The sequence below is a fragment of the Sminthopsis crassicaudata genome, chromosome 2 (assembly GCF_048593235.1).
Source record: "Sminthopsis crassicaudata isolate SCR6 chromosome 2, ASM4859323v1, whole genome shotgun sequence".
In the NCBI taxonomy this organism is placed as follows: domain Eukaryota; kingdom Metazoa; phylum Chordata; class Mammalia; order Dasyuromorphia; family Dasyuridae; genus Sminthopsis; species Sminthopsis crassicaudata.
The window spans coordinates 536,611,624-536,637,707 of NC_133618.1; the positions used below are offsets into that span (position 1 = coordinate 536,611,624).

The following is a 26,084-nucleotide window of genomic DNA, read 5'->3' on the forward strand; positions in this document are numbered from 1 at the left end:
TTCAGCACTCTATCCACTCTATCCCAAATCCTATTTCCAAAAGAGAGTTTTAAGAATTCTCTTTTAACCTCACTTTTGGACTTTTATTACTTATATCTAAGGAGCTCAGCCTTATGATCAGCCTGTTTCCCATCTAGATTATTTCAGAGCCAGTCCACTGACTTCCACTGGATCCACCCCCCCCAAGTTCTCGGGTCCTAATTCTCTGGTTAACCTTAATGTGCCCAGTGCTTAGCATAATAATTTGAACTTTAGTTTTTAGTCAAGTCTGGGAGCCTCAATCACTAGCTACTTTTCTCCTAGGCTTTGAAGCCCTGGTCACAAGGAATCTGTATATTAGGCAAGGCACTTGGGACATCACAGAGAGCTGGGGATTATACAAAGATAGCTCAACACTCCAATGATATGGTGGGAAGAACCCTGGATCTGGGGTCAGAGACCCAAAATCATTGTGGACTCTTCCACTGGTTATCTTGAGATAATTACTTAACCCTTCTAGGTCTATTAATTCACTTTTAAAATTAAAGATTATATCATCTTTAAGTGTCTATCCAATTCTAAGTTCTAGGAGATTCTAAGTCCTCAGTTTCCCCCATTTGACCATGAGCTCCTTGGAACAGGGACAAGCTTTTTTTTTTCTTTGTATCCCTAGCACTTAGTACAGTCCTTGGCACATTATAGGCACTTAATATATGCTTGTTGATGCTCACTTGTTATGGGGTGAGAGATTGTAGGTATGATAACCTATCTAGGTGTCTGCTAGGCTTAGGGAACTCCATAATTGATCCCAAAGCTTTGATTCCTGTAAGAACATATTTCTTGGCCTCCAAAGGGCATATTTATCAAGAGTTACATGGTATCACCTCAGTGTTCGAAGCTCTACAAGCTGATTCACCTCTCTGATCCACATCTCAGAAATGAAGTTAGAAAAGATTGCTATGGCACCCTCCCTAATTCCAAGTGAGCTCTGCTTCTTCCGTAGATGCTCACTCTCTTCTTCTCCACCAATTCAAATACATTTTTCAAGGACAACTACAAGTCCTGTTTCCTTCATCAAGTTAGTCCTGACCACCACAGTTCAAACTTAGCACTTAATTTTATATGGCCTTATATTTACCTATTCATATCTTAGCTTTGTGCCCTCAACTAGAGAGAGTGTAAGTTCATTAAATGCAATGACTATGTCTTATTCTACTCTTTGCTATACAGTGTCTAAATTCAGGACTGTGAATATTTTTTGGATGAGTGAACACAAGAATGAATAAATGAAAGAATGAAAAGCTAAAGAAAAAAATGAATGAAGTCAGGGTACAGGATGAATAAGTGTGTATTGTTCCCTGGGAAAGGCAGTGGATATGGCTATAGGGCCACTAGCCAAAATACCGCCATTACAGAAACAATTAAAACAACCAGAGGCTAAAGGAGACTACCAAGTCCATTTTTGATATCTTGAAAACATTTTATTTCAATACTATCCTCATGTGGCGGCATAAATAATCACAGGAGACAACACAGTTCAAGTAAAGAGATGGGAAAGAAAGCAAAAGGTGTGAGTGAACAGAGAAATACTTTCATCCAGCTAGTGCTAGACAGTCATGTAAAAGGCCCTACATAATAGTGGGAGAAAGCAAGGGAATGGGTTAGAAGTCCACAGTAGCTAGTGGCTCATGTGGACTTAGCTCCCATGTGGTGGGTTTGTGTAGCTACTTGGCTTGTGGCACATAGCACTGGAAAAGTTAACAGTGATAAACCCAGCTGTTGGGCTTTATAGCTTTCCTGGCCTTGCCATCTAGTCATCACAAACATAAACAGATGTGTTTGGCCCAGATATCTGTAGTTGTGCCCACAGGGAAAGAGATGTGTGCAGAAGAACCAGAGTGGAATAATATTTGACTAGTATATGAGAGTGGGAAGAGATATGGAGGGAAGAAGAGAGAAAGGAGAGGAGAGAAAGAGAGAGAAATAGGGAGGGAGTGGCAGAGAAGGGGAAAGGAGGGGAAATGAAGAAGGGAGAAAAAGGAGAGAGAAGGAAGGAGAGACAGGCAGAAAATGAGGAAAGAGGGAGAGAGGCAGAAAGGAGAGAGGAGAAAGAGGGGCAGAAAAGGGGGAATGAGAAAGAAAGAAGAAAGAGGGAGGGAGAGCTAGAGAAAAAGAGACAAGAGAGGAGGGGAAGGAGGGAGGAAGAGACAGAGAGAGGGAGAAGAGAGAAAAGAAGAGGAAGAGGAGGAGAAAGAGATGTACAAGGAGAAGAAGAAAGAAGAAAAGAAGGCTTGTTCTGTCTTCCTTAGAGGCCCAAATTCTGGCCATTGTAGTCTCATACTTCCCAGAAAAGAGGACATCATCTCAGCCTGAGTTCTTGGGAGGAGGAGACCAGAGAAGACCAGGAAAAAGGAGAAGTGCCTCACTGCTCGAAAAGGCTCAGTCCAGGTCTTTGTAAGACAGTTGGCACAATTTATGCTGAGAGTGTAGAAGGATTTCCCTCATGTTAAAATTTCCCGGGGTGACTTGCACATGATAAACTCCACTGATAATGGTATCATGACTATGAGAAGAACCCTACCTGCATTAGGAGACCTGATTTAAGTTCATGCTGTGCCATTATCTGGGTGATTTGGAGTGAGTCACTTTACTTCATGCCTTGGTTTCCTCATTTGTAAAACAGGAATAAAATCCCGGCTCTACTACACAGAATTATTGTGAAAGTCAAATGAAATCATTTATGTTCAAGTGCTTTGAAAAATATAAATGTGCTATGCCAATACAAGGGATGGTTATTATTTCAGTAGGTGTTTGGTATGGTTTTAAAGACACAGAGGTTGTTTTTTGGTGGAAAAGGGAAAAGAAGGAAACCTGGCTCTTCCAAGTTAAGAACTGAGGTTTATAGGGGCTGCTTTGAAAGATGAGAGGAGGGAGGTGGAAGAAGAGGAGGAAAAGGGAATCTTTCGAATAATATCAGCGAATTAAGCCCTTACTTTATGGCATCTACAAGCAAGTGGCTTTGAGCTCCAGCTATTGAGAGCTGTGTTTTCCCGCTGCCGCCCTCTGCATGGGAAAAGTTAATCGCAGTCAGCCTGGCTTCTTCCCCCAGCTTCTCCAGGTGGTCTCCCGGCCAGCTTTAAGTAGCTCCTCTTGGTGAGATCTATAATCTGGTGATCCATCAGAAGAGAGGCTCCCCACTAGCTTCTCCAAGAAAACCGTACGGGTAGAAATCCAGAGCCAGCCCTCTCCAAGGACAGTAGTTTTCAGTTACAGCAGTACTGGTCAGTCCGACAGGGTCATCCGTTGCCTCTTTTTAGTGGGAGATAAAGGGACCAAAGCACATAATTCCAGTTATCGGTGAGCGCAGCCCGCTGGCAAGCTGCTCAAGCACTGGCTTGTCTTGGGGGTGGGGGTGGGGATGGGGATGGGGAAGAAGGTTGGGGGATGGGTAGAGGAGAGAGTGAATGGGAGGAAAATTAAAGAGCAAATATAAACAGAGAGTTTATTTAGAAAATGAGCCTTTGGGGAGCTAATTGTTCTTGGGGTTGTTCCGTAAGTTTTTGAGTTCCAGCTGCAGCTGCCGAATGCGGATGTCTTTCTGGGAGAGCTCCTCTTTCAATCGCCGAATCTCGTCCTGCTGTCGGAAGAACATTCGGAGGAGCTGAGAGGGAGGGACAAACAGATGGGGGTGGAAAGAGAATAAAGAGAAAAGTGAGCGCCTGGGATAGTGCCCTCATTTCGAAGGCTTCACCACCCCCAACCCTAAGGCTTTCAAATCTCACCTTCCCCCAGAGTTCTGAGCACATATACACACCCCTCTCACCATCCCCGAGTCTCAGTGAATCAGCTTTTCACCACCCACTGCTCTAAGTGCTGGTGGCCATTTTCTCCTGCAAACCAGAAGATCTTATTAAATTAGAGTACTGCAGGCCTGGTCACCGTGTTTCTGAGCAAGAACGAGCCTTGGCCCTATTCTGGCTTAATACAGCAGCGTCTCATTTATCTGGCATCATCAGGGAATGCACTGCCCTATGTAAGTGAATTTTCCAGATGACTGACGCATATCCCTTTAAAAGCCAAAGCTCTATTCCTTTCGCTTTAACCATTTGGGATGGAAATCTTTCCAAAATGTATAATGTATTCCTCTGCCTTTTAAGATACAACACAGTAAACAAGATTCAATCTTTTCTCTATGATTCAGAATCTTCATCATAGACATCAATGCTATATAATACAGGAATGCCCTTGGGACCACTGAAGTGTCTACGGCTGTTTTCCCTTTCGCTAAATGGCCCCAGATCGCTCTACTTGTGTAGTTCTGGTATTTTATTTTTTATAGCTTTCTGTGCCTACCCAGAGTCCCCGCCTCTAGAGTCTTCCCCCCATCCTCTGTAACTTGTTATGGGCTGAGAAACCAGGTAAGCAGTCAATAGCACTGAGCCAGTGGGATGGGGAGATTGAAGCACTGTCCAATGGGCAAAAGATAATAACTTTAGTATGTTAGAGTCCGCCAAAACAGTGGACTTAGAAAGAGAGGACCATCACTTAAGTGTGAATTAGGCAAGTCAATTAACCCGCTTAAACCTCCCTTTTATCTTCAAATTGAAAATGATAGAAGCAGCTGGGCGGCATAGTGGACAGAGTTCTGGGCCTGGAGTCAGGAAAAATGAGTTCAAATGTGGCCTCAGACATTCACTAGCTGGGCAAGCCAATTAGCCTGAAGAATTAGATGTGACTGAATAACAACAATACTACTCACTCCATCTTTCTCACAAACATATATGGATGGCACCCCTTGGAAATCTTAATATGCTAAGAAATACAAGTTAGTATTAGAGCATTTGATCTGTGTTGCTTTGAAGCCAATATTTTAAAAACTTCCAAGTTCCATTCAGGTAAAGCTGACTAGATAAGTGACTCTTGAGTAAGTGAAGTGTTTTCAACAATATCTTTGAGGCATCTTTACAGAACTACAGGGTTATAGGGAGAAATCCTTAGGAAGATCTAATAAAATGTGTATGTGGTTATATGAGAGGGGCTTAGGTTCACATGACAATTAAAAGTTCATGAAATCTTTTAATAATCAATAACAAGAGCTCATATATATGTATATATATATATATACACATATAGTATTTTAAGTTTTACAAAATGTCTTACATACATATTATCACTTACCTGATTTTCATAACAACCCTATAATGATCCCCAGCTGAGGAAACAGGCTGAGAGAGATTAAATGACTTATCCAGAGTCTCTCAGTTAGTAACAATCTGAAGCAAGATTCAAAGCAATTCCTGAATTCAGGCCCAGCCTGTTATCTACTAAACCGTGTTGCCTCTGGCATGAGGGATAAATCCTGTTCTGGCCCTTCTCACATTCCATCCTCAAGAAAAATACATAACAATGAATTGTCAGTTGCCATCACCACCTAAACATCTCGGCAGGTGAAGACTGTGATTTATAACACCAGTAACAGCTAGCAACAATAATAGCTTGAAACTGAATCCATGACAGGAAACACAATTCTTAGCAAAAGTAAATTTAAGGTTTTTGATGGGGGGAAAACCCTACTCCCCCTCCCTTCTCCAGATGGTATTTATGAGGGTCAGAGCAGCAGTGGAAGCTAACAGCAGGCTGCTTATGGAGTTTGTCACAAAAAGAAAGATGGCTGGGAGGGAAGCCGGTTTGAAGGTCTGAAACACATAATTGAAATTTAAAGGTCTCCCTCTTTGAGGGCTCATGGATGTAATAACTTATGTTCCTTACCTCGTTTTCTGTCCTGGGTGGGACATTTTCTAATAAATCTATTCCATTGACCACAACACTCTTCTTTTCTTTGACTGGGGCCTTAAACACCACTTTGGGAGATTTCTTATAGCCTTCTTTTAAAGACATCAGCACTGGATCTAGGGAGGCAAGAGGTTGTCAGCTGGGTTTGTAACAGGACCAACTGGATTAGTGAGCTGTCGTGACAATTATATTTTCTTGGGCAATACTTCCTCCCTGTTTAACCCTCCCCCCCCCCCACCTTTTAACTTGTTTTAGTATGGGAATATGAGTTTAGGAAGGAGTGTTCTGATCCCAGCTCTGTTACTGTTACTGTGAACCACTGCTGCATTTCCTCTGGCCTCAATTTGCTCATCCATAAATAATAATCATACATGTCTGATGAAATATAATCAGACTGAGCCTCTTTGCCCTCTCTTGGGGTAGAGAATAACACTCTCACTCTCTCACTCTCTCTCTCTCACTCTCTCTCTCTCTCTCTCTCTCTCTCTCTCTCTCTCTCTCTCTCTCTCTCTCTGTCTCTCTGTCTCTGTCTTTCTCTCTCTCTCTCACTCTCTCTCTCTCTTTCTCTCTCTCTCTCTCTCTCTCTCTCTCTCTCTCTCTTTCTCTCTCTCTCTCTCATACAGACACACACATATGCATGCATGTCCACATGCACGTGCGCACACACATACACACACACATAGACACTATGGCTGATGACTCCTTGAGGATAGCCCTTGACATCAAATGATTTTAAGAACTTTGTTTTTAAAGCCATTTAAAAGCATTCTTATTTTTAAACAAATTTGAAGTTTTGTGTGCAAGCTTAATTCAAATCTACCTTGTGTTCACTTGCAAAAATAAGACACTTAATGAGGTTTAATTTTATTTCCATTTTAGTAAAGGAGCTTACCATATTTATGTCTCAGAGGAATCTCCCTTTCTAATAGCTTTCTCCTACCAAACCTTTGGATACCTGGTTAGTTCCTTCTTTAGTATGTTCTTAGAGTAGTGTATTTGAAAAGGGCTTCTGTTGGCCCCCAGAAAATAAGATAGCACTGACCCTAACTGCTGTTACCACTCAGACTTAGTTTGTAGTTCCGAACTCAGCCAGTTTCCTTGAATTATTAACATGTGGCACTTTGCTTCTCAGAGACCAGACAGCAGAGAAACAAACAATATGGCCAGTGGAGTTGAGTAGCACATATTCCCCTGTATCTTTTTTGTATGTGTATATCATGGTAGTTATTGATAAATCTTGTAATTAGACTTAAGCATGAGATTATGTTTCTGTCTCTTGGGAAAAGAGAAGAGAAAGGTATAAGCACTAATACAGTGTCTAAGATGTACCAGTCACTGTATTCTGAGTTTTCACAAATATTATCTTATTTAATGTTCACAACAACTGTGGAGAGTAGAGGCTATTATGCTCCACATTTTACAGTTGGGAAAATAGAAATGAAGTGATTTGGCTAGGATCACACAGCTAGAAAATGTCTGAGGCCATATTTGAACTCAGGTCTTTCTCACTCTAAGATCAGTGCTTTGTCTGTAGTGTCATCAGCTGTCTTAAGACTGGTTTCTTGAGACTAAAGATTAGAATAATTCATTGCCTAGTGCCTACTCCACAAGATTTTGTAAGAGTGAAATAAATATGAAAGTGCATAGCAAAATTAAAAGTGCCAAGAAAATAGAAAATATTATTACTATTGTTGAGGAAATTTCACCTTCCTCCTTCCATAAATAAGCCTAAATCCTAAAAGCTATATGACAATTAAGACATTGTGTGGGAGATTTGAAAAGAAAAGTGACTGAATCAGAATCTATAAAACTTCTTGACAAGTTAGAATGATGGGCAAAATCCAATAAGATAAAATTTAATAAGGATAAATGTAAAGTTTTACATTTGGGTCCAAAATATCAACTTTAAAAGTAGATGGATAGCTATGCCGAAGTTTAACCAAAAAAAAAATCTGAGGGTCTTATTAAGCTGCAAATTCATTATGAGTCAATTAGTAGTGTGATACGGAAGGCAAGAAAATTAATATAATCTTGGCCTACACTAAATAAGGTATAACTTTTAGAAATGAGGAGATAATAGTCCTGATGTCTTCTGTTGTGCTGGTCAGACCACATTTACAGTACTTATAGGGAGTACATTGATTAAAATGTAGTGTATCCAGAAGAAAGCAACCAGAATTGTCTGTCCATGGAGTCCATTCTTTAGTCTATGCTATATGAAGTTTAGTTGAAAAAACTGGGGATGTTCAACTTGGAGAATAGAAGCATTAATGATCAATGTCTGATGGACAGCTCTCATATATGAGCTTCCTATGGAAAAGAGAAATACGACCCCGGCAGGAAGATCTACAAGCAATGGGTGGTAGTTGCCAATAGCAAAAGTTAGGCTTGATGTAAGGTGAAATTTCCTAATAATTCAAGTTATCCCAAAGAAGAACTCATTGAGAGGAAATGGATTTGCCTTCTTTGGAGGTCTTCAAGAACAGCCTTGATGACAAGTTGTTGGGTGTGTTGAAGTAGTAATCCTTAATAGATCTGAGGTGGTCTACATGATTGATGAGGTCTCTTCCAACTCTAAAATTTAGTGATTCCTTTTGTCAATTTGTTCATCCTGGTCTCACTTACATCAAACCAAGAGGCCTCAAAAGTGTGGAGTCAGAAGCAGGATGTAATTCCAGCCCTTCCATCTCCAAATCAGACTCCATTATAGTAGCAAAACTACTATAATGGTCTTGCTACTGCCACCTTCTTTCCCTCCTTTTCTCACTTTCTTTCCCTCCTTTTCCCAAGATCTCAAAGCTTAAAAAGTATATCTTCCCCACAGACACATCAGGGATATCAAGTCACGCCTCTTTATAGCAGGGGATCTCTAAGGAAGAGATGCCAGATAATGAGACTTTTCATATTTGACATAGAGTGACTGAGGGAAGAAGCTTTTTCTCCTTTGGCTAGCTAAGTTTATTCCTATCTGAAACTAGGACAAGCTAGATGACTCCAGAGATCTCATTTATTTGCAGGATTCTAAGATTCTGGCCAAGCACATTTTTGTTACTCAAGGTGTTCCAGAAGTCTTAGTTCAGTATTAAGCTATTAAGTAAAAGTGAGTCTGAATGTTGGAATATTTTGTACACATGTTGCCCAAGGTTCTGTGTGTAGCCCCCTTCTCCTCTTTTTATACTCTCTCCCTTGACAATCTCACGCAGTCATGTGGCTCCAACGACACCGTCCATGCAGATGACACCCACATCTTTTTTCCCCCAACCTTTTTGGAGTCCTACTTCTATATTCCCAGCTGCCTGCTGGGTATTTCTACAGGGACATATTGCTAACTCTTCAAATTCAACATGTGCAAAATTGAACTCATCATCTTCTCTCTAAAACCTCCCCCTTTCCACTCATTTCTCTTTTGTTGTTGTACTTGATAGCCCCACCATAGTCTCAATCACTTTGGCTTATAACCGAAACTACCTATATTAAAAAATGTATTTATTTAAAACTTAAATACAAAAATAGAAAAAAAGACAGAAAAAGAAAAAATTGTCATGTGCACAGCAGAACATAAGACAGGATTCCAAATATGTAACAATAAATTTCCATTTCAAGAAAGCATATATAATAATAGAAAACATTGTATTTAGAACTGTCCATCTTTGCTTTCTTTTAGGTTTTCTTTTGTTCTCTGCTGCACATATCTCTTTAAGATTTGAAAAGTACTTTACAAAACATCTCATTTGATCTTTACAACAACCCTGGGAGAGAGAGGTGTTATTATTATTTTTTTCTTTTTTTTCCCTGAGGCTGAGGTTAAATGACTTGCCCAGGGTCACACAGCTAGGAAGTGTTAAGTGTCTGAGACCAGATTTGAACTCGGGTCCTCCTGAATTCAGGGCTGGTGCTCTATCCACTGCGCCACCTAGCTGCCCCCATGTTGGCTGCCCCAAGAGGTGTTATTATTAATCTCCATTTTACAGATAAGGAAACTGAGCAAATAGAGGTTAAGTGATTTGCAAAGGACCAGTGTAAATATGTGAGGTTGTATTTAAACTCAGGTCTTTCTGACTGGACCTGGAGTCTTTAGCACTCTCCACTGTACTGCCTAGATAGCTCTTTAAGTCTTTCTTCTCCCTCATCCCTCCCCATATCTACTCAGTGGTCAGGTTTTGTTGAATCTATCTCTACATCAGTTGCATCTGTGACCACTTCTATGCTCCTAAAGCAACTGCTCTAGCTTAGACCCCTCCCCTCTTTTCACCTAACTGATTCTAAGGCTCTACTAACTGATTTTCCTTTCTCTGTCCTGTTTTTTCTTTGCCACCCTTCATGCCACTGTTTGAGAAACCTTACTAATCTATTGATCCACACAGAAATCTCCATCATTTTGGACCTCTGAGAAACTCATGATTTGACAATCAAGATCCTCCACAATCTAACTCCATCTACTTTTTCAATCTTATCACATGCCAACCCCCCTCTTCCCTCATGTGCTCTAATTTCTGACTGAGCTCATATATTCTCCATCCATCACTTTCAATTTCTGCCCTCACCCATCTCCCTGTCTTTACTCATACTGGACCTCATACCTGAAAAAGATCCTTTGTCTCCTATCCCAATCTGTGGAAATCCTTCTGTATTACCAATTCCACCAGGTGACTTAGTGGATAGAGTATATTAGACATGGAGTCAGTAAATCTCATTTTTCTGAGTTCAGATGTGGTTTCAGACACTTACAAGCTGTGTGACCCTAGGCAAACCATTTAACCCTCTTTAACCCAATTTCCTCATTTGTAAAATGAGCTAGAGAAGGAAATGGCAAACTATTCCAGTGTCTTTGCCAAGAAAACCCCAAATGGGATTAAGAAGAGTTGGATAAGACTGAAATGACTGAACAACAGCAATAAGAAACTACATCTCCCATGAAATCTTTTCTGATCATTTCCCTCTCTCTTCAACCCTTGGGTCTCTTCTTCTTTCAAATCTCTCATAGCACTTTACCTGGCCTTCTCGCTGCCTTATTTAATTGTTATTTGAATAACATATCTCTATTAGACACAAGTTCTTTAAAAGTAGAGTCTATATAGCACATATCTTTGTGTCTCTAGCACCCAACACATGGCTTGCACATGATAGGTGCTTAATAAATATTTGTTAAATTAAGTCTTATTGAAGGATGGTATTTTGACATTGTATAAGTCAAGAAGTGGTTATAATATACTTTGGAGTCCTATTTTTGTTGACAAGCAATGAGCAAAAAGGAAAATGGTACAATAGAAGGAGAGTAGGCAGGACAAGTAGTCAGGTAATATGGGCTCTCATCTTAGGAGGATAGCATACATTATTTTTGTACTTTTTAAAATACAGATTGCCTTTGAGGAGCTTATGTTCTATGGGGGGGGGAGGACATACTGGTTTTATAGAGAAGTCAGAATAAGACAAGAAGAGGAGGGGAGAACACAAACATGTGAAAAGTATCAGAGAAGGCTTCGTGGAAAAGATGATACTTGAACTGAGTCTTGAAGGAAGATAATTTATGAGAGGCCTTGAAGCAGGGAGAGGGCATACAAAATGCAGAAAGATGTGGGACATGAGATGTAAAGTTTGTCTAGTATGTAGAGCATGTGAAAACGAATAATACAAAGAAAAAAAGAAAAAAGGTAGAAAATTGGGTTGGGATCAGATTGTTGAGGGCTTAAAAATGCTAGGCTAATTAGCTTGTATTTTATTTTTATTTAGTAGACAATGAGGAATAGAGAATACATTGGATTTAAGAATGAAGAAGAACTGGGGCAACTAGATAGTGAAGTGGATAGAGCACCACCCCTGAATTCAGGAGAACCTGAGTTCAAATCTGGTCTCAGACACTTAACACTTCCTAGCTGTGTGACCCTGGGCAAGTCACTTAACCCCAGCCTCCAAAAAAAAAAAAAAAGAATTTGTAAGATTCAAGAAGAACTTAGTGTTAGTGTGATTGCAATCATAACTAGGCTAGATTAGCTGGGACTTTGACTCAGGGTGCCACAATTTAAAAGGCACTGACAGAACTTGCAATTCTTCAGCACAAGCCTAATGATACATCATAATTTTCTCAATTGGCAGCCATACTCCAGGTAAGCTCCTTCCCATTCATGTCAGAAGCCCAAGTTGCAAAAATTGCTAATTATGGCTCTGGTGTGAAGTAATCACAAGAGCACTGGAATAAGAATTGGGAGGCCTGAATTCCAGGCTGCTCTTTGGGCCTTGGTTTTCTCTTTGTAAAATGAGGGGATGGGGTGGGGTAGACTAAATCAGGAGTTCTTAATTGGGAAAGGGGTTCAAAGATGCCATGGAAATATTTCAAATGGCCTGAGAACTTGAATGGGAAAAAAATCCTTTCTTAAAAATATTATTCTAAGATAGAGTGTTAATAGATGAACAAAGGGATCCATGAAACACTAAAAGATTAAGAACTCCTGGACCAGATGATCTTCTAAAATCCCCCTTAACACTAACCTTTTGTTATTGTATTCTCTAATTTCCAATTCTTCCCAGGCAGAAAGGAAGAAGTTGTGAACTTCTCAAAACAAAATTTTAATTTATATTAAATTATAACCCATTATATCTTGTTGGAAGTACAGTGGACAAAGTTATGGTCAGCAATAAAATAGTTAGGAAAGGTAGAGTGATGCACTGGGTCCCTGAAATTATACCATATGGGTGCTAGCCTATTCAACCATGGGTAGAATTGGATCTTGACTTGACTAACATGAGTTTACTTGGAGATGGGAGACTTCCCAGCTGTGACCTAGTTGCCTTGGTCTTGGAAAAGAGGTTGAGGAATGAAAACTCCATTTCTGGTGCCCCATTTCCTGGGAAGCTATAATCTCCAGGAGAGAGCTAGTCAGAGAAGGGACCATCTTAAAAACCCAGCCTTTCAGATTCTTACCTCGATTGATGCCTCCCAGCCATTCATCAGGGGTCAAAGCTGGCTCCGTTCCTGGGGTCATGGGGTAAATGTCTTCCTGATAAGATTCTGACTATGGATGAGAAAGAACAGAAAGGCCAGCAAATGGGCAGAAGGCAGATGAGTTGCAGAAGGTTGCTTAGGGGGAATGTTGCATTCCAGCCAATCTAGAGTCTTCACTGTTAACCATTGTTCAGAGAGGACTCAGTTCACATCCTATCTCTTCTGTGGAGCCATTTTGGATCACCCAGGCCAGAGTGATCTTTCTCTCCTCGTTATACTAGAAACACATAATGTCTGTACTTCTCATTTTTTCCACCAATCAATCAAAAAGCATTAATTAAGCACTCGATTTGTGCCCATCACTTTGCTAGATAGTGAGAATACAAAGATTGAAAAAAGAATTAATTCCTGCTTTCAAGTTGTTTATGGTTTATCTGGGGAGACAACACGTACACATGAAACATCATATACCACCTTGCATTATTATTTCTGGCTCTATGTATGTATATATTTTACCTCTTCAAGTAAACTGCTAGTTTCTTGATGGTTGAGACTGTGGCTCCTTTATTTCTGTAATCCCACTATGCCTACCATAGGGTTTTGAACATTTCTAGAGCTCAACAGAGTTTGTCTTGAAGGGTCCTGTCAGCTCCAATGTCCTACAAGATTGTAATGAGCCAAAAAATTTTTTTTGCCTGATGTCAGAACCAAACTTTCACCCCATCCCAAACAAAGCTCTCCCTTGACTGCCATCTTAGAGAACAAGTCTTGAACTACCCTTGAGTATTCTCTGGGCTAAAAAATAGTGGAATGAAGAAAGGGATGGAGAAGTTGCTCCTGCTTACCTGTGTAGTGTGATGTAGTGTGTGTGGTTTTGTGTGTGTTACAATTTAAAATTACATTTTAAATCTGAAAGAATGAGAAATTTCCTCAGCCTCTCCCAAAGATATCATAGTCATTTCTGACTCTATTTGTTCTTGTTATACAGTCTCCAGCCTTACCCCTCTCACCTATCTGAATTTCAGTAGAGTAGAAGCTCCCTGAGGGCAGGAACTATCTCATTTCTGTGTTTCTATCCCCAGAATTTAGCACAATACCTATTACATAGTTGATATTTACTAAAAGCTTATTGAATGAATGAATCCCTGACCAGGGTAATATCTTCTTTTCTCCAATTTCCTTTGTGCTCTATTGTTCATGGCTTTCTTAGGGGAGAGGGGAGAATTATTATTAAATTTTATTTTAAATTGATTGCATAAAACAAGCATTTCCATAACATAGTATGACAGTTTGCTATTCCTCTCAAATATACAACAAAATTAGCACATAAATTTCTTTTATTTATTGTTTATGCTTTTCACTTTTGCACTCCATTAGGTTTGGCTTCCAATTGAATTAAATTTGGGAAATATTCCTTAATTGCCTGCTGACACAAAGATGTAGCTCTCTGCCCTCAAAGAGTTTACATTCTATACAAATAGAGGGCAAGAAAAATTGAAAATGAAAGCACTTATAACTGAAAGTATAAGGGAAGACCTCATGAAGGAGCTGACATTTGAACTTGAGAAGACAATGATTCTAAGATGGAGGGATAAGGAGAGTATGTGCATACAGGAATTAGGGAGGAATTATTACCGATATAAATATACTGGATTAGAAGACAGAGTATCAATCATAACACTGTTTGACTGGAACATAGCCAAGGAGAATAATAAAATATAAAAAAGAATAAAAAATAAAGCTGTTTATTTCTTGAGTTAGAACCATCACATGGAATGCCTTTAAAAAAAGGCTAAGAAATTGGTGTTTTGTCTTATAGAAATTGGGGAGACACTAAAAATTTTGTTGCTATTATTGAAAGGTTATTTTTTTGTATTTTAAGTTCTGCCTCTCTAGATTAACTATAAGTTTCTTGAGGGCAGGGGATATGATTTATACTTCTTCTTTATCTGCCACAGAAGTAGCAGATATAAGCACATAGGCACTCAGCAAAGACTTGTTGCTTCACCAATAAATTTCCATAATGTCAAAGGGCTGCTAGAGCTTGGGAAAGCCATTTCCTAAGTCTAGGAGAGTTCATATGTATCAGAAGGAGTCCTCACCCATCCCACTTGATTATAAGCCCCTTTAAAACTCAAAAATTATGTATTTCCATTCTTCAGTATCTGCACAGTATTTAACAATGGGCTGTTTAACATGTTTAACTTAGTAGATATTCAAGTTGTGACATGTTGACTGGCTGATGACCTCTCTTTCCTATGACAGAAGCTATACTTACCCTCCGAGGCACGATCATGGAGATGGGCTCAATCAAGCCTTTCAGGGTCACTAGCTTGTAGAACCGGAATACTTCACAAGCTGACACATCCAGACCATGCTTGGGCATCACCCCTGTGGAAGGGGAGCATAAACATTTATGTCCAGTGGAATCCCAGGCAGATACATCTCCCGTCCCATCTCCTGAGTGTGGGGAAAGGAAGAAGTAGAAGTGAAGGGGACAGAACTGTTTTAAGTTCTTGAGATGCTCATCCTCCCTGGGTCAGCAAAAGTGCAGGAAGGAGTGCTTAGATCCTTATCTGGCTAGGCTATCACATGATGAGGACCCATTTCTGAGTCAGAAGTCACTAGAAATTCTTTCAATGTCCACCTCTCCAAGATGGTCTGATTGGAATCATAGAATTTCAGCCCTATGAGGACCCTTAGAGATTAATCTAAAACTCTAATTTGACAGATGAGGAAACTATGGCACAGAGAGGCTGATGAACTTATCCTTAGACACACAGCTAGTTAGTGACAAAGCTATGATGGCCATTACCTTCTCAAAGTAAGCTCTTTACTAGATTGTAAGATAAGAGTCAGGACAATATCTTACTTAAATCTGTATTTTCTCCTGTGCCCTGCACATTGAAAGCACTTATTTAATGTTTTATGAATAAATAGATGGATGAATGGAAGAATGAATGAATGAATGAATGAAGTTCTCCAAAGATTTGCAGATTTGAAGGTCTATGCCCTAGATTCTGTGGACAAAAAAAAAATGAAATGAAAAACATATTTTAGAAGTCCCTTTTAATCTTAAAACAAGTCCACAATTTTTTCCCCTTATGTTCTCTGAAGGCTCAGCATATATAGTACTCAATTTGGAGTTAGGAAGACCTGAGTTCAAATTTAGCCTCAGATATTAGCCGTGTGACCTTGGACAAATAATATACCTCTATTGGCCTTGATTTTCTTAACTGGAAAATGGAAATCATAATAACATCTGCCTCCCAGGAGCATTTGAGGATCAAATGACATATTTGAAAAGTGTTTAACACAGTGCCTTCCTGCACATATTAGAATCTGTATAAATTCTAGTTGGTTGTTGTGTATGTATATATGTGTGTATAAGACTGAGGGGTGTGAAAAAGAGAGAAGAGGAATACTTATAAAAAGAGATGAAGGAGAGAAAAAAGAAAAGAAGCAGAGGGAGTAGGGAGAAAGATATGGGACACACATCAAGAAAGGCCCCTAGATACTGTTCATGTGCTCAGGATACCCCTGTTTACCCCTGTAAAAGTTTTTTTTTTCATTCCTTAGAAAAATTCATGGGATTCTAACATTCACCAGTGAAAGGAAAACCAATTCCCAGGGAAGAGTCTGCTGGTCCTGTGATTCTTGACACACAAAGCTCAATAATAGGAACTTAAGTGAAATAATAAATCAGAGACAGAGCTAGACCAACTCTCAGGTGACCTGATTTAATGAAGCAATGCCATTGTAGCAATGAAGTGCATTTGGCATTTGAGGCTTTGAGTTTGAATCTTGTCTCTGACTTGTGACTTGTGTGACCTTGGAAGGTCAATTCCCCCTAGGCTTGTCCCCACTTACCCCCTGTGAAAGTAGGGAACAGAATGAAAGAACCTCTTCCAGTTCCAAATCCTATAATCCAAAAATGCTATCTGCTGTGTATTGATTTGATAATTTGCTTAAATAAATACTTTGGAAGGATTTCCCAATTTCCTCCTTGCCCTAGCGCCCTATCCTATAGACAGAGCCAGTCCATGTCTGAGCAATGCTAGCTGTGTGTCCATGGACAAAAATATAATTTCAAGTGTTCTAGTTCTATAAAATCATAAGTTGTAGAGAGGGAGTTGCTGGCTGCATTAGTAGAAGTGGTTTCCTCATCTGAAAGTGCCTTATCCCTTCTGAACGTACAGAACAATGTACAGCTATACTCCCAGTGATTTGCCCTTGGCTTGGGTCTGTCTTTGGCTGTTTGTTTTGTGTGACCTTGAGAAGGGGCTGCAATCCACTGTGGAAGCCCTTACCCAGACCTTTCTGTGGGGCTGGGGAGCGGAACTCCATGAGGTAACTTAGATATGGCTTCTCTGATCCAATCTCGTAGTATCTGATATTTCCATCTCCCTGAAAGGCAAAAACAAGAATGAGAAGTGGAGAAGGGGAGGAAGAAGGAGAAAGGTTCCATATTCACATCAGACAGCTTAGAGGAAGATCTGAAATTTCCATTACCAACCTAAACAGACTAGATACAAGACACAAAATGTTGGCAGGATGGGAGAGGACTTAAGTCATTCTAGACAACTGGCTGCAGAAATTTATAGAACAAATTAAATTTGGGGAACTAAAAGACATCTCCTACTTTGCTAAAAACTAGAACTGGACCCCTACTCCCATCCCTATTAGGCTCAGATTTAGGTGAATATATTTATTTCTGAGACACTGGGAAGTCCTAATGGGACTTAGCAAAATACAACAGCTCCAAGACTTTATATCACTTTTAGGACATTATTCTTTCAGCTTAAGGTTTCATTCCTTATAAAAGTATAACCACCCCCATGCAGCCCCTGGGTTCAAATCTTAATTCCCTTATTTGCTATTTGTATGACTTATATGAGTCATAAGATCTATTCTCTGGGCCCCAGTTTATAAGTAAAGTGAAATAGCTGGAATAAATGTTCTCTAGGTCTTTTTCTGATCCTATGGAAAGAATAATCTTCAGACTGTCACTAGTTATTTGTGTCTTAGTGAGAGCAAGTTTTAAATCCTTCTCTGAGAGCAGACTCTGACTGAAGAATAAGAGAGAGAATGTGAAGTTGGTGATGGGAGTAAGGGTCCTAGGAGCACAGAGAAAAGAGAAAGAGAAAAGAACAGGGATGCCAGAGATTATTAAAAACAAACAATTTTACAAGAGTTTCATTGAGGAAGAGGCATATTCCTTGGGAAGGTCAGGATTCTCCCCATTAGCTTTTTGTGGGGAGATACAAGTGATGAGAATATCTGACCCTCTAAGCCATAACTTACTTCCCAAAGTTTGTTGATTCAAGTAAAACAGTCAGTCCAAATTGCTAATAATCTGATGACTTCCTTTAGGATAGGAGTGTGTGAAGAGACTGTAGGGCTCAGGACATGTTGACCATCCCCTGCTCCAAGGTAGCCCAGCCAGAGAAATCTTGTCTCTGATCCTCTGCCCTCATTTGTGACAGAGCTTGGGAACCTGGAGATCACCCAGGAGATGATTAGAGGGGTGTGCTTTTCTCCTAAAGCTAAATAGTTTAAACAGGTCTGTACCACTCAGTTGGTAATTAAATATGCAATACCTCATAATAATTCCCTGACTGTTTTACTTGAATCAAGCATTATTTGCCTTTTTATGTGTCATTTCTCTAACAAGATTGGAAGGTCTCTGAGGGCAGGTCTTGTGTATTACTCTCCCTCAGAACCTAGCATAGGCCCTTGCATTGAAACAACTTAAATGAAGTCATGCCCTTCTGACATTTGGAGTCAGAGCACTTGGGTTCCTAAGTCCTTGTCCTTTATCTCTCAAAGAAGGAACCAATTCCTCTTTGGTTTGTTGAAAGCTCAGATATACACAACAGAGACCACCAATCAGAATGTTTCCCATCATTTAAATACCAAGGCTAGGAAGTTATTATGTCTTGACCTGTCTCCCAACCCTAATGATCCAGTTTCCATTAATCCTTTGCAAATTACAATAAAGAAAAATGGCCTCAACCTTCCCCGTCTCATAGTCCTATCATAAAAATACAGCTGGAATTAAATTTATGCTTATGTTTAGCACCTATCTTCTTCCAGAACTTGTTTCCACCTGACTTCTAGGAAGTTTTATGCTGGTAAATGTCTAATAACTAGATCTCCAGAAAAAAAAGTATTTACATGTAACATACTATAGGTTTGATTTGCATTATTATTATTTTTCTATCTTTTTCTTCAGTCTAGACTATCAGTAAAAGAATAAATCATGCCCTTTTATTTTTTGTTTGTTTGTTTTTTAGAGTTTTCCCATTTCCAAGGTATAAATACTCCCACTTATGTAATAGTCAACTTTTTTTCAAGTTTGAGGTGGTTCTAACCCACCCTTTCTATTAGTCGCTTAGAGAAGAGAAGAATCTGGGTGAGTTGATGTATCTAGGATTCTGAGTGAACTCAGGACATTTCAAGGTATAGATATACAGGCCTGGTGCTGGGGAAAAGCAAATATTCTACTTTGTTTAGCACCTAGGACTCAGATTGGGGGGGGCACAGCTTAGGCAGAAACATTTGGAGATTTTATCCATAGACAGAATGGAAATTCACCTATGAGGTAGGACTTGAAGAACCCCAGGAAAGTCCCTTTGTTCCTAAATCTCTCCTATTTATTAGTTTATCACAGTACCTGAAATACTCCTTGAAATGCTGTTTGCTTTGAGGTAACCAATTGCATCTCCAGGTTGCTATTGACGTGTGCTTGAGGAGCCACCTAGACTAAAAATACTTCCTAAGTCTTTCTCTGATGTCTGAATTCTGCTCCTTCAAGAAGATTTATTTGGGTTAAGCATTGACCTCTTGGGCAGGTCCTCTTTTGAATTTACTTTTCTCTCACAAGGAATAACTTAATATGAATGAGTTTATCAAAGAACAAAGTTAGGAGAATTTAGATGTTGATGCTTTAAAAGGAGATGGGTGTTGGTGTGGTGGCTAAAATATTGAAGGCAAAATTCATTGGTGGAGGAGAATTTGCACTCATAGGGAAGTCCCTGCTTGGTAGCAGGTAATGGGACCTTCAGTCTCCTCACAAGATCAAGTACATCTCATTTATTATGGCATTCTATGGATATTACCTTTCCTGCCAAGTACAGCATGTGTGTATCAGCATCGTAGAAGGGAAACAGAAGTCCAGAAAGACCATCTATCTCTTCTTCAATTAAAGGCATTGCTAGATCTTCCTGTATAGAAGGAAGTAGCATTAGCTGGTGTCCCAGATATCTCCGCACTCATCCATCCATCAATCTATCCATTCATCCATGCATCTATTCAACAATATTTCTGTAGATAATATATCAGTATATCATATCAAGTTAGACATTAGTGAAAATACAAAGTATAGATAGTCCCTGCCTCTTGAGAGGCAGAAAAGAGAAAAATAGAGGTAACTAATATACAATATTATATGGAAAATCCATTAAAAAGTTGCCAAAAATGCTAAGGGAGATTCAAGGAGGAAGGTCATTAGCTGTAGGTGAAGCAAAGAAGAAAGGCTTTATAGAAGATGTGACACACTGGAAATGCAATAAAATCCATTGCTGCTGCCCACCTTGCTTGGGCTAGGGGACACAGGGCAAATTTGCTATACAAATCCACCCCTGCATTGATGCTCTTACCTTGCCCATATCATAGAATGCTGTCATTTAGTCCAATTCCCTTATTTCCATGAGGGGCAACCGAAACCCATGTGACTTAGGGTAAATTGTCCAAGTCATATAGCTAATTAGTGAGCAGTGTTTAAAGAAAAAGGGCTGAGTTTAGAGTTGAGAGTGATCTGGGCTCAAATGCCACCTTAGATACTTACTAGCTATCTAGCTCTCACTTACTGACCTCATTTACAAAACAAGTTACTTCACAGAGTTATCATGACCTCAAATGAGATAATGTATATAGATTGTATACCTTAAAGTGCTGAAAATATTACCGTTAATGGAAGCTCTAAAATTCAGATCTCTTGGTGCCTAGGCTGGCCCTCTCTCCACTATACTGGATTTTATTGTGTTCTTTGGGGGCCCCCAAACTGCTTTGTCTTCAGCCTATGTCGTTCTCTCCATGCTTTCCTGCTTCCCAGATCCCAGTATGGCTCAAAGAAATCCATAGCAGACTCAGATCCTGGACTTGCCTCCAGTTCCCAATGAGAAGATATTTGTGCTAGTTGTGGGCAGGCAAAAATGAGCAGTGTATCTCCAAGAGCATGAAAAATATGGCAGTATAGTAAAAAAATACAGCACAGAGAGAAAGAAGACCTGGCTATAGACTATTTGACTCCTACTGACCCTCTAGAAGATGAGGGACAGGGGATGCCAGTTTCCCTAGATCCTTCAAGCCTTCATGAGGTCAACCAGCAGAACAAGTTAGAGATATAACTAGATGACCTTAAACCCTAAAGAGAAACTCTTGTTTCTGTGAAGAGTTAAGGGGACTGTGTTTTGGCCTAAGCATGGAAACTCTGGAGCAAATAGAAATGAACACATTTCAATTTGCTATTCCCAAGGAAATTTTTGGGCTAGCTCCATCTGTTATCTTGGATTTTTCATTCTCCCATCTCTGTTGTACAATTAGACCCCAGTTTAGGGCCAGGTAAAGAAGTCATCAGTAAGAAGATCTGAGTGTGGGTCTATAATTACATTATAAAGTCAAACTACTTTAAAAAATTATTTACCATCTCACATTCTCCATATCTCTTTCTTCATTGGGTTACTGTATATCATTTGAGAATTAAATTGGATTCTTGATCATTTTGGATTCTTGATCATTCTTCTCTATTTATATTATAAATATTAGCCTGACATCTTATTCTAGCATAGCCATCTTCCTCAACCTTCCTTGGACTTTCCATACCATGTGGCACCCATTTCACAGAAGTGATAACTGAGGCCCAGACCACCCAACACTTTATCAGAAGCTCAAAGCCCCCAGAACCCAGAAGTTCCAGTTCTGAGCCATGCACTCCATTTCTCCTTTCTCCTGAACAGATAAGGTAGGGGATAGAAGGAAGAATCCAGAAGCCCAAAGGGAACTTACTGACCTGGTCCCAGAGAGCAATTTGCCTGGTGTTCCACCTGGAAACGCCTGTTGTGAGGAGCCGCTTCATGTTGCCAAGGAATACCACCCGATTTACTCTGTGATTCTTACAACTGGCTTCCTGAAGAAGAGGGAGGAGCAGGGAGATAAAGAGAAAGCCTAGAGCAGACTGAGTTACCCACTAAGAGTCATGGGACCTTCATTTCTACCATGCTAATGGCTCAATAGTGGCTTAGGAAGGTGGGGGTGGGTGGCTGGAGGAGGGAGGGTCATCATGCAATGAGTCCACAGTGCTCCCCTCCAATGAATTGACCCTGCAAAATGGGTAGGACTGATCCGCCCCCCTTCCCATCCCATCTCTACTTCTCTCTGGAACTCCACGTTTCCCAGGATCATCAGATAGGAGTTTTAGAGCTGGCAGGGACCTCAGAAACTGTCTAATCACACCCATTTTACTGATGAGGAAACCAGAGAAATTAAATGAGTTGCCTAGCTTCACACAGAAAATTATTGGCAAAGCTAGGTTTCAATCTCAGGTCCTCTTGCTCCAATCTAAGCTCTTTTTACAAATGAGGAAACTAAACCTTGGAAAACCTTCACCTGACTACTTTTTCCTTTATTCTATTGATACTTAAATACTTCTAAGATCTGTGATTACTTCAGTACAGGTGTGTCCTCCACTGAGGAAAATCACAACCTTTCTAAGATTGACCTGGTACATAGTAGGTGATAAATAATTGCTGATTGATTGGTAGACAAAGTTGTTTTTGTCAAAGTACCCATCACCCTAGACTAGCCTAGTGATAGGCAGTTGGCCAGCTGAGGGCCTTTCCAAAATGGCAGGATCAGCCCAGGATTTGCATTTCTTTGGCATAGCCTTTGAGAACATAAGGTCATTTCAATATTATGTTAAGTAATAGATTTAGGACTTAGGGATTAAACATGTGTCTACCCCCTCCCTTTTTTTAGAGGTAGAAAAGAAGCTTGGTGGAAGGAGGAAGGCTAAGGAGCTCCTGCCCCGACCTACATCCTTAGGGATGATCCTGACCACCCCAGATATTGCTTTCAGAGAATGAGAACACTCTTGTATGGAGCATAATCATTTAGTAGGTTCTCCACAGATATTTTCTGATTGAGTGGATAAGGTCTGCCAAAAATACTGCAGCCTGCAAGGAAGGAAGCTAGCCTCTGAAGGCAATGTCTATACTAAGCCTCAAGAATTAGGCCAGAGAAATTCTGTTTAGGGTGATGAGGGAGTTGGGGTGTGTGTGTGTGTGTGTGTGTGTGTGTGTGTGTGTGTGTGTAAAATCTATACTGATCTATAGACTGCACACTTGTGGGTACATATAACTAGTGCCCTTCCATACCTGGGATTAGTTATATGCCAATCCAGAATGATTTGGAGCATATCCCATCAGTTAGATCTGCCCCAGCTAGCTTAAGTCAGTGCAAGAATAGAGGGAAGGGAGGGGGAAAGGAGAGTAAGGACAGATCAGTCAGAGTACACCTTCCTCTCCCCTATATCCCTCCCATATCATCCAGGGTCACGAAGATACTTTTGAGCAGGGTAGAGCTCAGCACCTGGAGCACTCGGCCAGAACGGGGCTCAATCACCCTCAGCTTCTTATCCTTGCAGGTGGTGGATAACAGGCTGCCATCTGTGTTGAAGGACATGCAGAGGATCACATCTGTGTGGCAGTCAATCATTTTCACCGGCTCCCCAATATCCAAGTTCCAGATGAGAACCTGTAGGGAGTGATAGATAAGAAAGATAGACAGACAGAAAGATAGACATGGAATTAGGGCTCTGATCCTGATGATTTTGAGGAACCAAATAGCAATAATCATTGTGATTTCTAGAAATAAAAAAATAATAATGATATGTTGTGACACATGTAATAATACATATACATATAATATCATTTGCTTTTTATACTTCCCAAAGTACCTTCACATCCATTATTTAATTTAATTCTCAAACCCTCTTGTGAGATAGGCAGAGAAAGTTATTATTATCCCCATGTTGCAGATGGTGAAATTGAGGCTTAGGTAGATTAATAGACTATAATTAAGGTCATAAAACAAGTTGGTGATGAAAATGGGAGTAGAAATCATATCTCCTGATTCTTACACTACTGTTCCATTATATTCTATGTAAAATTTTTTCCCATCCAACTTTATGAACCCCTCTGAAATCTATCTACAGATTCAGTAATAGATAGATTTCATAAAGTTGGATGGGAAAAATTTTACATTTCTATTTCAATATAACTGGCTTTTTTGTAGGTAAGAGGGAAGAAGGAAGGAAGGAAGGAAGGAAGGAAGGAAGGAAGGAAGGAAGGAAGGAAGGAAGGAAGGAAGGAAGGAAGGAAGGAAGGAAGGAAGGAAGGAAGGAAGGAAGGAAGGAAGGAAGGAAGGAAGGAAGGAAGGAAGGAAGGGAGGAAGGAAGGGAGGGACGGAGGGAGGGAGGGAGGGACGGAGGGAGGGAGGGACGGAGGAGGGAAAGTAAGTGCCCCTTTTTCCAAGTCCAGCGTTTCACTCACTGTGCTTGTTGTATTCCTAAGTATTTTATTTCATTCTTTTAGAAACATTATTCATAGGATTTACTGCCAAAAGGGTCCATGACACAAAATAGGTTAAGAACCCCTACCCTAGATCAAAGCTCAACTTGATCAACTAAGCAGCCCAGGATTGCAGAAACCTGGGACAGAATTGTATTGCTAGGTTGCATATATTTGGGTACTGAATGGAAGAACCTCAAGGTGCTAAGGGACCCCAGAATCTCCACTATAAAATCTTGTATCCCTCCAACTTTTGCTAGAAGACCTCTTGAGAGGGGCCATCCACTACTGCCACATTCCCACCTCTGGAGAAATCTAAGGGTTAGGAAGTATTTCCTTCCACCAAGCCTATATCTACTTTTGCAATTTCCATCTATTATTCCTAATACTGCCATCTGAGGTTAATAAGTCTAGCCCTTCTTCTCCCATCCCAAGTGCCCTTGAATTCAGTTATCATGGTCTTTCTTTTCAAGCTTTCTATTCCTGCTCCAAACATCCCTCGTTCCTACAGCCGATACTTTTGGGACATGACCATGTAACCTATTTTCATCAAGTTGATCACGCTTTCTCTAGACACTGCTGTTCTTGAATGCCTTCCCTAAAATGCTGCACTCAGAACTGTCTGAAATGTTTCAAATGTGGATTGGCTGAGAGGCTGAGCAGAGTGGGAATATCCCCTCCTTAGTCCTGAATGCCTCCCCTTTCTTAAAATGGCCCAAGATCATTTTAGCTGTTCTTGGTTTCCATATTAGACATTTGACTCACATTGAACTCATAGTTCACTAAATAACACTAAATAACAGCCCCCCCCAACTCCCTAACCCAAATCTTTTTCAGAGTAACTGATTTCTGGCTATGTCTCCCTTATCTTTTACTTGTAAAATCTCTCTTTCTTTCTCTCTCTCTCTCTCTTTCTCTCTCTGTATGTATATGTATATATATATATATATATATATATATTATCTTCATCATATCCAATGTGTTAACTAAGTTATCCTTTTTAATCTCTTTAAAAATGTTTATTTTATTCTGAACTTAAGAGATAAAACTAATATTTCTATAACATACTAGAATAGAAAAAAGGTGATCACACATGAAACTGCAAATCCATTAAGTACAACTTGCTATTCCTTCTAAATATATAACAAAATTTTGCTTTTTTTCTTCTTTCCTTGAGTGAAGCATAGAGATGGCTACCATTAAGCACAAATATGTATATATGTAAAATCATTCTGGACATACTTCTATTTATCAATGCTCTTTCTAAATTCAGATAGTGTTTGCTTTTCTGGGTCATTTTATAGTTAATTTGGGTATTTATAATTGTCAAAATGACTTTGTAGTCCTAAGTTGTTCTTAAAAGAATAATGCTGTTACTGTATACAATGTTTTCTTGGTTCTGCTCATTTTGCTCTTTATTATTTCACACAAGTCAATGCATGTTTTTCTAAGATCATCAAGCTCATCATTTCTTTTGGAACAGCAATATTCCATCATGATCACATACCACAGTTAATTTAGCTCTTCCCCAATTGATGGATATCCTTGCAATTTCTAACTCTTTGCCACCACAAAGAGTTAATTTCTTCTCTTTTCTCCATTCTCAAGAGCTGTAGGTCCTATAATCAATAATAAACACCAGTGCCCGCCTGTTGCCCCTAGGATTAAATACAAAATGCTGTTTGGCACTTAGAGTCCTTCATGACCTAAGTCCCTTCTATTTTTCCAGTCTTCTTATACCT

The 26,084-nt window shown here is 39.8% G+C and overlaps 1 protein-coding gene across 2 annotated transcripts in view; it reads right to left on the reverse strand.

The window, feature by feature from the left end:
• Positions 1–1,438: 1,438 nt before the first annotated feature.
• Positions 1,439–26,084, reverse strand: part of CORO2B (coronin 2B) — a 232,616-nt gene continuing 207,970 nt past the window's right edge. For both annotated transcript variants that reach the window (XM_074294705.1, XM_074294706.1), the window contains exons 5-12: positions 23,363–23,527; positions 21,786–21,902; positions 19,834–19,938; positions 17,023–17,119; positions 14,991–15,103; positions 12,692–12,782; positions 5,749–5,888; positions 1,439–3,640 (exon numbers count right to left, since the gene is read on the reverse strand). In XM_074294705.1, the coding sequence (XP_074150806.1) occupies positions 3,509–3,640; positions 5,749–5,888; positions 12,692–12,782; positions 14,991–15,103; positions 17,023–17,119; positions 19,834–19,938; positions 21,786–21,902; positions 23,363–23,527 (960 nt within the window). In that variant the 3' untranslated portion in view covers positions 1,439–3,508. The remainder of the gene's footprint in view (positions 3,641–5,748; positions 5,889–12,691; positions 12,783–14,990; positions 15,104–17,022; positions 17,120–19,833; positions 19,939–21,785; positions 21,903–23,362; positions 23,528–26,084) is intronic.